This window comes from Tyto alba, unplaced genomic scaffold (assembly GCF_018691265.1).
Source record: "Tyto alba isolate M040663 unplaced genomic scaffold, T.alba_DEE_v4.0 Super-Scaffold_41, whole genome shotgun sequence".
Lineage (NCBI taxonomy): Eukaryota > Metazoa > Chordata > Aves > Strigiformes > Tytonidae > Tyto > Tyto alba.
This window is the reverse complement of record NW_024881317.1, coordinates 20,439,001-20,455,561: the sequence shown is the minus strand read 5'-3', so window position 1 is coordinate 20,455,561 and position 16,561 is coordinate 20,439,001. Positions and strand designations below refer to the sequence as shown.

At 39.2% G+C, this 16,561-nt stretch overlaps 1 protein-coding gene across 3 annotated transcripts in view; it reads right to left on the bottom strand.

The window, feature by feature from the left end:
* Window positions 1-16,561, bottom strand: part of TMEM266 (transmembrane protein 266) — an 88,750-nt gene that overhangs the window by 24,061 nt on the left and 48,128 nt on the right. For 2 of the 3 annotated variants that reach the window (XM_042803897.1, XM_042803899.1), the window contains exons 6-9: window positions 16,340-16,413; window positions 6,513-6,569; window positions 4,623-4,761; window positions 2,964-3,079 (exon numbers count right to left, since the gene is read on the bottom strand). In XM_042803897.1, the coding sequence (XP_042659831.1) occupies window positions 2,964-3,079; window positions 4,623-4,761; window positions 6,513-6,569; window positions 16,340-16,413 (386 nt within the window). The remainder of the gene's footprint in view (window positions 1-2,963; window positions 3,080-4,622; window positions 4,762-6,512; window positions 6,570-16,339; window positions 16,414-16,561) is intronic. The other variant, XM_042803900.1, reaches the window with a different exon arrangement.

The following is a 16,561-nucleotide window of genomic DNA, read 5'->3' as shown; positions in this document are numbered from 1 at the left end:
CTATCACCGGCCAAAAAAATATACAACTGACAAAAGAAACAGAACTCAAAAAGATGAAGGGAGGGTTGCATCTTTCCTGCTTTTATTTTTTTAAAGCAGGAACTCTAATTTTGCCTGTCAAGTGTTAAGTACCAGCTTCAAAACAGGAGGGCACGGGACTTCTCAGAGAACTGGTCACCAGCTATTTTTTTTTCCCCCAGCTTCTCTTCAGAAATACTGAATATTTTGTCTCAAGCTTTCAGACTAATTTAATCTGCGGAAGATGCCAGACCTTGAGAATTTCAATCCCAATTGCCTGACAAGCAGGAAAGCAGTAAGAAACTGAACACAGGATCTCAGAAAAGGAAGTGCTAGGAAATCTTTTTAACAGGAATGTTTTCAGCCCTGTCTATAACTATTAAATACATGTAAATCATCAGTGTGGTCACAAAGACGCAGCCTCAGGATGAATCAGTACCTACATCCACTGCTGGGATGTAGGCAACCACAGTGGCTTGCCCATTCTTTCTACCTGGGCTGGCACTGGTGTGCCCCAGCATGTCTCTGAGGCAACAGGTTGACTCCTATGGGCAGCTCCCAGCCAACCCACTCGCCCGTGCCAGAGGTGGCACCCCACAGGCAAGGCAAACTGGAATCTCTCCCTACCAGCGCTCCAGATTTGAGAACAGCCAGACTACTCCGGGGAAACTTTCACTCAAAAACACAGACATGCACACTTAAACTCCAGAAATGAGCAATCCTTTAAAAAGGTCAGGAAAGAGGAACAAATGAAAAAGCAGAAACCTGGCAAAATTTTAGATATTAAATACAATTAGGAGACATTTTTCCCACCAGATACTGTACACAATGTTAATGTGAATGTTATAATGCTGACAACTTGTTCTTGACTGAATTATGACGCTAATAATTTACAAAGGAAGGATGCAGTACTTGTGTCAACGTCTTATGTTGCTAACTGTAGCAAATTAGTACATTTACCTCATATTATACAGCTGAGACATTTGCTTGGCAGGAAGTCAGGACAGTAAAATAGGAGGGATTAGCATGCTGTCATTTTTCAATAGTCCACATTTTTCCATAGTGGATGACACTTGAAAGCTAGGAGAGAACCTCCTCTGTTTTCACAGATTTACTCATCTACCAATGCAGTATTTCTTTGTGCTTGATGTACAGCTATGCTGTAACCATCAAAGCTCAGACTGGGGCTACTATGCTCAGACATTTTGCAAGCCAGGCATGCAGATAAGGAGTACATGGATTAGAATGGAGAGCAGCAAAAACTGCTCCTGAAGCCCACTTGTGGTAACAAACCCACCTTTCCTCAAAGACTATAAAATAGTAACACTGAAAATTGCATTGAGATTGTTATCTGGCTGCATAATACATTTCCTAACAATGAATGTTTTCAGATTTATGATTGTCAAGAACTTTAGCCTAATAGCATGGTCTGACAGACAAAATACTGCAACAGGACTCAAGAAATGGCTGATTTTCCTAGCGTGTTCAGTCAAAGGATAATCCCTCCTCCTGTAAAATAGTGCATATATCATTTCTCTGTTCATTTCACAACCACGACAGAACTGTGAATCACTTAATATCGTAGTGCAAAGTTGTCATGAAGAGGACCGCAGTTTTACAACTGAAGATACTTACATAGTTGGAAGTAACTAATTTTTGGCAAAAGTCAAGCCTAAGGTTTAGAAATTTATTATTGCTAACGTGAGAGACCCTCAAAAACAGTGTTACCAAATGACACGTGCTGCCAACAGTTTTCCAAACTGATCACACAGACAAGGCAACCTAACGCCAGCAAGAGTTCATTGCAGAATCTTTGGGTGAGATACAGGAGACCTGGAACTAAATTTAAAGAGCCATTGGGGAATCTAAATACCAATGGTTTCACAAACATGTTAGGTTCCTTGGTAAAAGATGGCCACCTAAATCCCTGTTTCAGATTATGCACCTTTTGTCTAGTTGGTCTGTTCTAGGACAAATTGCCTCTCCTTCTCTCTGCTCAGGCCCTTCAACTTTCTGACTGATCGAGCCATTCATATTTACAGGTCTCCTCATTTTGTATTTGAAAAGCATCTAACCACAAGTGGGGAATGGGAGTTGAAGCTAGAAATCTCCAGGATTTATTTGGACAGCTCATAGTTAGCCTTAACAACTAATTCAAGAAGTCAGTCACTTGGGGGATCATTCTGTTGTGGTTTGACAGTCACCTGAATGTCTCGCTTAGCCTTGGCCTCAACATATTGCCTTGATTTCTGCTTTAAAGCAGGTTATTCAAGAACTCATTTTCATAAGACAGACTGCAAAAACTCCCTGGCTCATTGCCCTAACAATGGTTTTACACCTTTTTCAAGTAAATATATTAATTTGAGATATTTTAAGCTTCACCTTCCCTCACCTCAAGATGGAATCACTGAAGGTTTGGGCGTCTGGGAAGAGGCTTAAATCTTGACTTGCTTCCAGGAACTAGAACCTTCCCTTACAACACTTTGCGTCTGCCAAAAGAGTCTGACTGACCTACAGGGAAGCTGTCTTCTGCATTTAAAGCAGGGAGATTCATTAGCTTTCAACTGTGTATACTTTTCCTAGTAATATGGTCTTAATATAGCTGCAGTCTCCAACAATAGCAATGACTTTTGCATATTCTTAGTATTACGTCAAGCTATCTGTAGTCATTCAGTATATTACCTACTGGAAGAATTCTTTTTCTATTCCTCAAATTTGTTTTCCTCACCTTAAAAAACTCAAGCACAGCAGGAGAGGGAGCAGAAGGAGACAAGCAACATGCTGACAATATCCTGGCTGCAGCTAATTCTTCCTTAACACCAAGACCTGTCACCTTACAGCAGGAGTCCTAGTGATACTTCTCAAACCTTAGTTTGCAGCAAAATACACGAACTGGTTGATTTGCCATGACAAGCTATGCATAAGTAGACATAACTGAACTTTACCCCTTGTTCTTGACAGATTTGGGTTAGTCTTTCCAGCTGCTCATCTTGAATAACCTTTGCCTTCTCATATTGCTGAATCATCATCTCCATCTCCACTTTCACTGGAAGGACATAGGCTGTAAAACATAAATAAGCACTAAAAGTAACCCAGACGTGATTTGGTGGTTTGTTGTTTTTTTTTTTTTTTTGTTTGTTTTGTTTTGTTTTTTAATATCAGAGGGAAAACCTTTACAGGTCAAAGAACGTCACTCCTTTCACTCGCATCTAGAGAACTAGAGTATTTGTTATAGAAACAGAATTAGAGGATCTCTTCTGGGGAAGGATTTCTACTATGTGAAATGCAGGTCATCAGACAGATCTAGATCTTGTTTGGTCAAACCTCCATTTGCCTGGCTGAGCTGAAATGCATCCTGCATGCTCTTCTTAGCTTCTGCTGCACTAATACAGATATTTTCCAGTGTTTACCACAGTTTTCCTGAATTGCTGGGTAGGAAGATTTTCTGCTTAGATTTAGGCCCATCCCCTCTAAAACCTAAACGGCATTGCTCCCTTAGGAAAAGAACTATTCCAGACCCCATAGCATTTAATTCCTAGACTTTGTGGTAAGAAATAAGTCCTTAATGGAAATAGCAGGCTAAGAAGGATATTTTAAAAAACAAAAAAGGCATTTATCTTCTACTGCTTTTCAAGCTACCATTTTCAATAAGCCTTCTGAATGGCTCTGGAAATTTTGCTCCTGTCATAACTGTGGCAAACTGAGATTGATCAACAAAGCTGTTCAATTCATACTGCAATTCTTGATGTTTTCTGAAGCTACACAAGATCCTGACCTTTTCTTGTATGCTTCAGTCAGAGGGCTATGACCTTTCTTCAACTCTGAATACAGAGTTTCCTGGGCATCTAAACCCAAAATAACGACTTGACACATGAGCAACCCTTCATTTATTCCTTTTCCACTTCTTTTCCCTGTAACCTGAAATGCCTGAAATCGCTGAACAAAGTAGCCTATATTAATCTCCTTGCTTCCAGGCACAGTCACCGGTTCTGCTCTCTTCAACCTTGACTTGCTGGGGCTTTATCATCTCCCCTGGTGCTTCCCCACAGACGTCTGTGCAAAACAATACCGATACATGCTTCATTATTATGCTGTACAGCACACCGGCATTGCAGAGAACACCTTCAGCATGGAAACCCCATGGTAAGAAAATGCTCCTGGAATCCGACATAAAAATTATATTACGCACAAGAACATGGAAAACAAAACCCCAAGACAGAGCTAGCTGTATGGAAATGGGGAGGGTGCAGCAAATATCAGAAAAGCAGATTGGAAGCAATTATTTTGCAGAATCAGGAATGGCATCTGGTGGCAAGAGACAGAAAGCAGATCAAGGCATTTACTTTACAGGACAAGGGATATGAAGGTGCCCAAAAGAAAAAACGAACCAATCAATTATAAAGGCTTCTAGGGAACAGGAGATACAGACATGAAGTTGAGATCTACTCTCCTTCACAGGAGTCATAACTCTCTTCTGTTCAGTGCTTTTAAAATGTAAGAGGAAGGAGAACGATGGTGTTAAGCAACCTTTTCATATTTTAAAAATTACTTTTTTCCCAACCTACCGGGTACTTCTTGGAGTCAGAAACTGAATCACCACTCACCATCAATGATCCTCTTCACTCTCCATATTCGCAGTGTGATAATAAGGCTGATAGCATCCCATGGGCTGCTGGGGCCATTAGCCACTGTTGAGGCCACCATTGGTGCCAAGGACAAGATTATGACAGCACCATCAAACACCTAGAGAGAAATCAGTTTTTTCAGACCCTTCCTGAAGATCATAACCCTGCCATTCCTGCTTGGGGTCTTGAAAGGGTCCCACTTTGTCCAAAAGAAATGCAATTGTGGTACGTATTTGAAAGGGATAGGAGAGGTGGCCAAGCCACAGAAAAGCTGCATCCTTTTTAGGTAGCACAACAGAATTCCTTAGTGCATTTTATGAGGTGTGAAGAGATAAACTGTGATGGGAGGACAGCGAGAGAGAAAGGTATTTAGAAATACTGGCCAAAATCCCCAAGCAGAAGTGATAGCCTAAATGCCATTACAGCTAAAGAGTTTTATTATCACTGGTATTTATTACCTGTTACTTGGCATAATGATATCCCGGAAAAGGATACAGTCCCTGCCCATAGATCTTACTGTCTAAATGAAGAGATCAAGAAAACAAGTAGAAAAAGATGGAGCAAAGAGACTTGATGGCTCTTGGCCACGTCCTGACTACACAATGTGTGTGGCAACAGCTGTGCGTCAAGACAGAGAGACTCCCTGCTCTCACCTTTAGTGGGCAGCTAGGTTTTCAAGGATTTTGACAACTGGGAATACTCTGAATGATTTGTATGACATTGGCTGCACTGGGATTAGATCAGAAAAGGCAGTTGCGAAAAATATTAGACAGAAATGCGTAAACATATTTCAGAGCAAACCGGCAATAGTGTTGCGTCTCTCCTACACTCGCCTAGCGGGACAGAGCAGAATACCACGTTCTCATGCCTTCTGAGATCCTTCTCAGCTGCCAAAAACCATTGATTAATGATTTGCATAAGGAGGTAGGACATAGATTTTATAAGCACTACACATTCAGAATTGAGCATAACAATTCAGTGTATTGAAAAGAAACACTTCTTACTGCCACCATTTGACAGGCGGTGAGCAATATCACTCTATTCCAAATTACCAAAATGAATTATCAGAAACTGCTGCATTTAGCCTCAATAATAAGAATCTCTGAAACAATAATTTAAGTTTCACTCCAGTTTTTTAGCAAAACAAGGTAAAAGATTTACAACTTTATTACAAAAATGTGCAAGCCTCTAGACTCACTTAAGCTCTGAGAAAACCCCTATCTTCTTCTGGTGCATTCTGTGCAGTATTAGTTTATCAGACAGTATCACAAAAGACCTTTTAACTTTCCTGATCAGATTGGGATTATGTGTTACGTATAACAAATGCATTTCCTTATCTGCCTCTGCAACAGTATGCGCATTCTACCTCATTTTTAATTTGAGATACAAATTACAGTGTTTATCATAATTCAATTTCATTAAAAAATAATTTCACAGTAAGATTAGGGGGTTTACCAAACCAGATGTTTCTATCAGAAAACTACACACGATTTTTCAACCAGTTCTAACTGCAACTTGATTACAGGAATAGGGTTACACAAGTCACTTGACAATTTTAACTCGTATTGCTTGTTACCTCAGGGTAGCAGTTAGACTAGCATAGCTCTAACAACAAAATGGACACAAAGCAAAAATGCCACAATCCCTCCCTTAATAAAATATTTCCAAATATTGCACTCTTCTGAGTCTCTTATAGAAAAAGGAACTGCATCATACAGCTATGTATACCCGCATATAATGAAAACAATGTGTGTATCAGAGTTAAAAGATACTGTATTGCATCAGGTCCATAACAAAAACACCCAAAGTAGTTCTCAATATTCTTACTGTGTTTGCCTAGAAAAGAGTATGAAGAGTAAGAGTGCTTACCTCTATTTTGTTTTCAATGTAATCCCATATGCCAAGGACCACAATCCTCAAAATAGTCTAGTAAAATAGATTAGGGGGAAAAAAAGATGATGAATGCTGTTGTAATGGTAGATAAACATTTAGTCTTTTATCTATTTAGTCGATCATTTTTTGTGTCATTTAAGCATTATGTATTTCTTCTGAATAATAATGAGGATCTAGAAATAGTTACACTTCTGTATTATAAAAGCAGGTATTGCTTTCCAACCACTATATTGACTCAGTGAAACTTCCATAAACAAATTCCAAGTTCAAATGTTCATCAGTCTCTTCACCCTCCTAAAATTTCACGTTTAGATTTGTGAGATTTAGATTACCAACCCTCCACACCTCACCCCCTGACCCAAACTGATATAAGATCCACTGTGGGACCCCTTTAGTTGTAATGGGAGAAGATTCCCTTTTCTTGCTATCCTTGATATGCAAGTGCTTCCTATTTTCTAAGAAAAGATAAGAGACACTGGTCCCTCTTGATGCCTATAGATACCAACATTTCATCAATCTGAAAGCCATAGGATAACGGAGAAAAATATCTCTGTGATCCTCCTCTGAGGTAAAACACCTATAAGTAGCATCAGTAGCTAGAATAGAGGGATAAAGAAAGAACACAGAATGAACCAATGGTGAATTCCCATTAAAAAAAAAAAATCCAATGGCATCTTTCCTAATTTTTAACCCTGCTTTCAGAAGACAAAATAAAATAAAATAAATCAAATCAGACAACTAATGATTGAAATTGAATTCACATAAAAGCCTAACTGGTAGGGATGTTTTCTGCCAATAGCAACATGTCACGGTCAGATTTTGACAGACACTACAGACATGAAGAGTCTCACTGCAGCTGTGTGGCTTGCAAAGAAGATCAAAATGCTACTTTCTCCATTAAAGAATGGTACTAATGATAGAGAGCTTGGCAGGCCTATGTGAGAGGTGTGATCATGCCAAGAACTGTGCAGAAAAAAGTAAGTTACTGTGATGAATATATGTAACTCTTCTTCATTACAAATACAAATACATTAAATCTCAACCAACTCTGAATTTATGCCAAACATACCAGCACTAACTAAATGCAGAACAGCACTGGATTTTTCAGTACTGTTCCTATGCATAGTTTTGCCAAACCCCATGAGCCCAATTGTCTCACTTGGCCTGGGATGACTGTGCTGAGCTCTATCTTGGCACTCCAAACCTGGATAAGAGTACTTAATCCTGATTTGCAGAGAGAAGCATTGCCGTGGGAGATATGGTACTTTCAGAACCCACCACAAATGAGAAGGAAAGTGAACCAGCCAATGCTTACTCAGAAACGGCGTATGTGAAGCATTAGCCAAGCCTGGCTGAGAAGGGGAGTCACTAGCCATAAGAGAAAATGTAACACGCTCTTCCTTCTACAACAAGTTATGAGACTGCATAGACACAAAGAACTGCTAACGTTGCTGGTCTGTGCACCCAAAAAGAACATTTTCCTTCCAAAGCATTTTACAAATGCAGCATAGGAATAAGGCTCACAGCAATTTCCTTACTAACTTATATGCTCAAGGTTTATATGTGGAGGAAGAGATGCACAACAGCAGCTCCTCAAATCCCTTAATGACTCCAAATTCACCAGCATGATGTGATACAATCTAAGTGCAAGGTGTAAGTACACATGGTGCTGTACAACCAAGGCAATCCTGCAGCCTCCAGGGAGGCCCTGAGCAGAATACTTTCAGACAAAAGCATCCCAGCTCCTCTGTAAGCACCTCCCTCACTCCCCACTGAGAAGCTGCACAGCATGCTTAAGTACCAATTATTCACCAGCCCTTAAATTCATCTATATTAGTCGACCTGGGATCCACCACAGCAAGTTCCACGGCAGGCGCTCATTGGGAAACACAAGAGGAAAAGCAATGCCTTCTTTAAAACTCGGGATACTACCCTTTCTACAGCAACTCTGTTGACAGCATAGAGAAATCTGGCTCATTTTCTTCTACGCTTAGGCCATATTTACAAAGTGAGTCAATGAGCAACTAACTCAAGGAGGTTGAACACTTAACACCTTTACAGCAACTGATGGTAAAAATCTTTCTTCCTTTGGACAGATGAGCACAGAGGTATTTGCACTGAAATAAGGCAAATCTGCACAAAGCAAATAGAAACACTGTCTCACAACCCTAAAGAAGATTTAGCATGGGGCTGTTGAGGGAACATAAAAAAGGATTTTCCTTTCTGCCATTTTAATTCCTCACTGCAGTGTTTAAATCAGACTGTGCTACTGTCATATTAATGGGTCTGAGCAGTTCCAAGGGCTGGAAGCTAGCACAAATATTTTCATTTTCAGTCTGCTGGTGTGAATCAGCACAAGCCAGCAATGACTGGAAGTCTAATCAGCAGACATTTAATGCAGTGATTGTTGTTGGTGCTACCTCTAGAAGATAGGCCTCCTCCTCACAAAAAAAAAAATGCCTTGGTGATTAGCATCTTTGCTCTCGGCTAAAACAGACACACTGTAGGGAGAGTGTGGGGGCAGAATGAACCTGGTTTGCCATCTGAGAGAAGCACTCTTTGGAACAAACTGATCACAACTAAAGTTTAGGCTTTAAAAACATTTGCTCTGTATGGAAGGCCTTAAAGCTATGCACCAGCACTGTCACTCATAACAAAAAACCCCACATCCCCTCAGAAGTGACAAGAGCCACCTAAGGCAGCTTTTCCTGGGTGCCCTGGGGGAACCGGGCGCCCCAACAAAGTACGATGAGTGACACACAGACTGCGTGCATCTGGAGACACAGGTTCCATACACTTACTGCCCACTGGCCACTATTCACTAGTGGCAACTCCGAACTAGGTTTAGCTTTCTCTGCCCTCCCTCTGATCGTATAAAGCATGAGATCACATCCACTGCTGCTGCCGTAACTCCTACCCAGAGGAGTCTGAACCAAGCAAATCTGGACTGCACTGGACAAACCTCCCGGACTGTTGAATATAACAAATACATTGACTGAACTGAAAGCATTGGTATTACTTATAAACATTTTAGTATTTCTCCTAAGAAATCAAAAATATCTTTCAAACAAATACATATTGCATTTAATTGTGTACTTTCTTTGCACAGAACTTAAAAAATAAGAACCTGTAACAGCATCTGAAAAAAACAGAGACAGAAATTAATAATCCAGGAAATTTCCTAAGCACTGTACATGGACCAAACTGAAAAATGCATATGAATTAAAAGAGAATTGCAACTGTAACATTCATCACAGCCAAAATATAAATGTTTGTCACAACCCTACCATCCGCAGTCACAAGAATCAGGGAAAAAATGGAGCAGCACTGCTGTTTCCTACTGATGTGCGGGCATTTTTCAGCACTGTAGCAAATGCACACACATAATTTTGCATTACACTACAGGCATTCTGCATTTTTGGACACACAGATTTGAAAGCAAAAAATAAAGATCAGTGTGAGTATTCTTCTGCTGAAGGCCACTGCCAGCTTGCTTTTTTTGTACTTGTAGAAGAATGCTTTAACATTTCTTGACTGGAAGTCTTTTATTTAGAAAGTCCTTAACATATATATATACATTTTACTTATATCAGAAATACACTTTTAGCTTTTTTGAGAAAAGCTACATTACTAGATAAAAGTCTGGCCAGCACACTAATAAAAGGTACGTAACTGAACACTTCTGTTACCTTCTTTAAGTTAGGGTAAACCCAAATAAAAGTAAATTTTTAAAGCATTTTTCAGAATTAGAGAAATGTAATTTCAAAGTTGACAGTGCCCCTCGGTGACACACAGCTGTGTGCACATTAACTGTCTGCAGTGAAGTTTATGAAGAACTGTGTGATGCCATGGGTTTTCTCTCTAATTTTGTAGGGAAACTTGGCCAACTCCTTTGCTGAGCCAGCTGTGTGAATTCCCACAATCTGCATGAGCTAGCTACATTTGTCAACTGACTTCAACGTACATTAGGTAATTTTAAATACTTTTTTGCTTGCACAGTTCATGTACAATTTACTACTCAGTGATTCACTGTGCCAAATTCATCCATAGTGTAAAGAAATCAAAAGGAGGCAGCACAGGAGGTGAAGCTGTCCCACCAAATTTAGCTGACAGCAAACTAGAGCAACTCTGTATTTCAGGATGGGGTAGCAACTGTACAAGAGAAAGACAGGATGGAGTGGGGTGGAAAGGGTGTCTTTAGAAGAGCCCTTCCTTTCTTCCACTGCCAAAACCTAATCTACTTGTTATAGAGGGTCTTTACCTCTGGCTTTTACAGAAACTCTGAAGATTACGTTTCTGCGTTTTGGATATATCTCATAAGACCAAATATTTATTGAAATCTTTCCCAGAAAGAACACCTCGTACCCAATCTGTAATTTATAATCTCTCTGGTTTGGGTCACTCTGCAGAGGCCTTAGCACATTCACTACTTAAAAGAGTCTTCTTTTGCCATCTTCTGGTGTGCCTGTCCTGAGATACTGCATCAGCTGTTCTAGGGCACAATAGCCCCAGGCCACCGGAGCACAGAGGAACGTGTTAGCATCTTTAAACTGAGACATTCTTCTGTTTCCAATGCATAGGCATCCTCTTCACACATTTTCTCTTCAATCAAGGCTCTGAAAGGAAACTCGTAGCTACTGACCTCATCTCACATAATACCCAGTACAAAACACTCCCCTTGTACTGTATACTCTGTAGCTGCTGTGGCTCTATTAGCACGTGTGGTCACATAGAAATAATGCACTGCAAAAGCCTGGAGACACTAATAGACATGAATTCAGTATATTCCTTCTCACTGCCTACCATTAATATTATTATGATATCGCATAGTATCCAATGCACCTTGGCATGAACACTGCAGTTCTATTTGTTCTTATGTTCTCCCATAATATTTTTTCTTAACATATGGAGAAAAATAATGATTTTTAAACTGACAACTCTGGATAGATTTGAAAGGGCTTTTCAGGAATAGAAATGGCTTACTACAGATGCAGTATGCTACCATAAAGTAAATGCAGGTTGGATAGAAAATTAGTCTTACGCAACCCTGCATCAGAAGTTCCCTCTGGGCATGATTATACTAGCGCTAAGTCTCGTCTTTGAAATGCATTGTGTAGAAGGTACTGGACTGTCACTGTCAAGAGATGAAAGCACAGATGAAGCACAGATAAAGCACACCATATAAGTCAGGTACATGCTTGGAAATGAAATGGGCAGACTGACATTTCAGGAAGGTGTCTAGCTAAATTCCTGGACTTCTGCAAAACCATTTTCCCTGGTAACTACTTTTTTTGTGAAGCAAGAAAAGTGGTTAGAAGAGAAATTTCACAGTATGTTAAATATTTAAGTTTTTACACAGTAGAAAAGAATGAAGCTTAAATTTACCTTTATAAATTATACTAGTATATAAAATCCATATCTTTGTTCCTAACTCCTCCCTTATCCTCCCCTCAAAAATCAGAACATGCACAGTCAGCAATGCAGTGCATTTGTGCACCTTGAGAAAAGTTGTGTGTGCATGGAATGAAAGTAAACATCCAGGAAAGAAGCTGCAGCTTATGGAAGAATTATAGAATTAATAGAAGATTATTATCTTTCCACTCAGCTGTTTGAAGCTCAAAAAAATGTAACAGAAGTAACACAACTGGTTTCTCTAATATAAAATTATTAATCTGTTATGAAAAATCTATATGGGAAAGACACTATTTTCTCTTAGTTCTGTCATTTGGGATGTTCTTCCTTTTTAACAGAACCCTAATAGTAGGGTCTTCCTTAGGAGGTTTTATTCCTTCCAGTGATTGCTATTAACAAGGAATAAAGTGTCAGACTCTTAGGAACACTTCCTTTTAACATAAAAGATGAGGAAAGTCTTGGGTTTTTTTCTCACTCTTAAAACCGAAAATCCGAAATGCGCTTGTGAGCTATAGCGAATGAAACAAATTATTTACCAGCTAGGATCCTAGACTTACTCTACTCAATTTGAGAACTGGTTTCTTGGAACACAGATGCAGGAAAAAAAGTAGCAATTCTGTGATTGCCTAACTTTAAGCGCATCAGAAGACTTGGTTACTCCCAGGGAAACACTCAAGTGCTGAAAGCTAGCAGAATGCCCGAGTGCTTGGCTGACTGAAGCACATACAGAGCAATGCAAACAACTAATACCAAACAACTAAGTTCTTGCACGCAAACGGTCTCATCAATCTTAGTGGAAAAGCAGAACTGAACAACAGCTATAGAATCAAATATTTGTGGCAATGTGATAAGACTATTAAAACACAAGCAGACTCCGATCCACTTACCAAAACACTGTGATATGCCCCATCTTCCTTTTCTCAGCCAACTATTACCAAGGCTGAATTTGCCCTCTTGATAAGGTGTAACCCCGGCCTTGCCTTGCTGTTGGTACTGGGGTTTCCCCCCCCAGTGTCTTTCTCTTCTCTTCTGTCTTAACATCTGGGTAGCATTTGGTGCACAGACAAATCATAGTGATGTATGTAAACAGAGACAAACATACACAATCATCACCACTAGTAAATCCTGTTCAAATACTTGGAAAAAGCAAAAAGACCTGATGTGCACTTCACTTGAATAAGGATATTTCAATGTTGGAAAGTCACAGACAGTGACAGAAAATATAAAATTAACAGTGCAATAAATTCCTTTAAGGCTTGTAGCTATAACACAAGTGTAGAGAGAGCAGGAAGATGCTGTGAGAGTAGCTACTTAATTTTGTTGGCAGCTGTTTTGCTGGCATTTGCCAGCTGCTGGCATGTTTGTCCCCTTCATTTTAACCAAGCAGAAAGCCAGTGCCTGTTTAACTCCAACATGATAGGAGTGTAATTACTTGCAATGCCTTTATAGCACCAGCTTTTAATCAGTCATATTTTTCCAAAACATTCAGATTTTGTGCAGAAAGTTTTCTGGTTTTTAACAAGTCTTTAACAGCTTTGTATTATTTGTTCTCTAAGTCTGAGTTGAGCCCTTTCTGAAGAATTGTATTTCCACACTCACAACTAATGGGAACCAAGCTACAGAATAAACAATAAACATCCAAACTTAGGACATGGTACTTGCTATGGAAACAACCCTTTCTGAACACCAGAAACCCTGAAACCTTGGCTTTGAGGAAAAAGGCACTGACTGAAGGACTAATCAATCCTCAGCAGTTGCCTGTTATATCCAAGGAAACTAATTAACCCTGCTCGTCTCCGAAAAATCATCCTGGCATGAATAGTCACAGACTGCAAAATCTCTCTATAACACAAGATCTTCTCAACAAATAATTGCAAACAAAGACAGCTGACTCATGGTATTGGGCATCAGAGAGCAAAAAAAAACATCCCCTAAAGGCACCAAGAGAATAAATAAAATAAAGATGGATGAAAAAAAAATAATAATGTGATCTGCAATTTTTGCAATATTTTGTAACTTCTTGAAAAATTAAAGTTTTTGATTTGGACGGGAAAAAAATTACACCCTCTGTTTTTCCTCTGATGAGATGCATTTCAACACAAACAGATGTGCTGTTGCTCATTAAACCAACCTGGCACAAGGCCAACCCCAGCAAACCCAGTAGGAAAGGAACACCTTCATTCTCCTCCAGACCAGTGGTCTTTGAAGCACATCCAGTTGCTGTGTGGAGCCACCTCTGTTGCTTTAACCTAGTCGAGGACTCTGAGCTGCCAAGAAAACCAATATCCAAAAACCTACCCTTCTCTGTGCACTTTACACAGTTGCCTTGCGGCCTCATTTTTATTTGGTGTAAATTCAAACCATAATCAAATAGGTGAAGGAAGATACTTTGGAAGACAGAAACAGATAATAAGGTGAGTGGTAAGAGGTTTATAAAAAATGAGAACAGCAAGTAGACAGAGAAAAGTAGTTCCAAGTACCTAATACAGAGAAAAGAAGGAGAGCCAACAGATCCAAAATGAGGATGGTGAGTCAGGCAATCGGTTTTGGCTCTGTGAAGTATTTCTGTTATTGTTTTCCTGCAAAACACTTCTGAACCAGTTCATCCACTTATGTGGGTACTCAGTAGAGCTAAAACAACTAATCTCTTCCTTGAGACAGCTGAGTGCTGGCCTTGAGGATCTGTCTGAACTGCTACAACCAACCAGCCAAAAACTGTCAGCACATGAACTGAACTATGGAAGGGATGCGGGAGCAAGGCACTGTGTCAGGGTTTCAGAAGAGTGGTTGGTGGCACAAGCGAATGAAAACAGAACTTGAGACTACACCCCAGCTGATGGAAATTGAGGACCACAGGAGACGTTTCTTGTGAAACAAGCTCCAGAAAGCACTGAAGATCAGGTGAGCATGCATGTGCAGCTATGCTGCTAGCAGCAGTTACAACCTGATCCTGTCGGGAAGCTCAGGATTACAGGCAGCTCCAGGATGCCAATCCCCACTGAAGAAAGATTCTGGGGGAGAGGAGAAAGTATTTATTTTCTTTACAAGGAATGGACTTCATCTATCAAACCTGAGTCTGAAAATTAGGAAGTGCAATTCACCAAGGAAAGACTCTGCAAAATTTGTTAATTATTTAGAGATTTTTTTTTTTTTTTCAGTCAGTCTACATGTACCCTACAACCCACAATCACCATCAAAGGATGGGGACAGTAATCATATCTATTATGTAACTGCAGCACCAAAAGGCTAGGATGCAACACAGTCTTGAGACCCCTGCCTGTTATCAAGGAATCCTTTCAGAAAATACCCACTGACAGTCTGGCAACACCAGCTAGAAAATCCCTGTTACGAAAATAAATACAAAGTAATATATATAAGATGTGTTTTATTAATAGAAGCATGGAAAAAAGTGATGTTATAATATGGGAAGTATGAATTCAACACAAGTGACCTATCAAATCATTTGCAGATATCACTGTTACTTGGTTTTTGACTTTTTTTTTTTTTTTTTTTAACCTTCACCTAAATTTACTGCAGAGTGAAGACTGTAACATCTGTTTGGATTATAACATTTTCTCCTATGGAACTAGAAAAATATTTTAAAATATTTAAGTTCAAGCTGTATTCCAACTTAACAAACATAAAACATTTTTTTGTGACAAGTAACACGTTATGACCTGAAAAAATAGCCTTAAAAATATTTTGGGCTATGTCAGAAGTAGTCTACATGTTTCAATACTTCTTTTTGGAATTAAGTTGAAAACTATAACAGATTGTCCCAGTTTGGTCATTTGTTATGTCATGACTACAGCGTTTTCCAGTGCATACATTCATACAAATTTTTGCAAAGAAATTCACCATTTGTTTCATTCTCTTACTGTGTCTGTATGCAGCAACCTAGAACATCTAAAATATCTACGTAAATTGGGAGAGGAGATAATTCCATTCTTAAAACAGATCTTTTTGTAAAAAACCCTTGTGGATCTTTATTCCTGAAGAATATATCTTATTTCTACACCTTATATCCAGTGACACTGATAAGATCTCTGTGAGAACAAATGGATGAAACTAGTCTTGTTTTGTGCCTGCAGTGATTTGGAGACTATTATTTCTTTCTGTAGTTTTCAAGTTATAATTTGTAAAACGGTATCTTCCATGTTTCCTTGCCAATTCTAGGCAACTGGCAAATAGTGCTAACCTAAACAAGATTTTTTAGTTTGCTGAGTAGGAGGGGCAACTGTTACGTTTTTTTTCTTTTTTTTTTTTTCCTTAAAACACACTGTGCTACATTTATTCACAGTGAAATTACTGTTAAACTCTTGCTAATTCCAGTGACAGCATAAAAATACTTTGCAGTTCTGTATGTGGTGAAAGACTTCGATTATACATACCTCTGAAAAGAAAACAGACAGGATGACTAGGCTGATCCAGTGAATTATTCCTGCAAACTGTGAAGCACTTGAAACTGCAATTAACACAATGAAGCATCATTATAGTAGCAGAATGCAACTTACATTTAATATAATTAGTACTGCTACAACTTACATATGGGTAAAGCTTGCTTTCTTAAATTTTGTAATGGAAGTACCAGAAAGAAGATGGGATGCAATGGG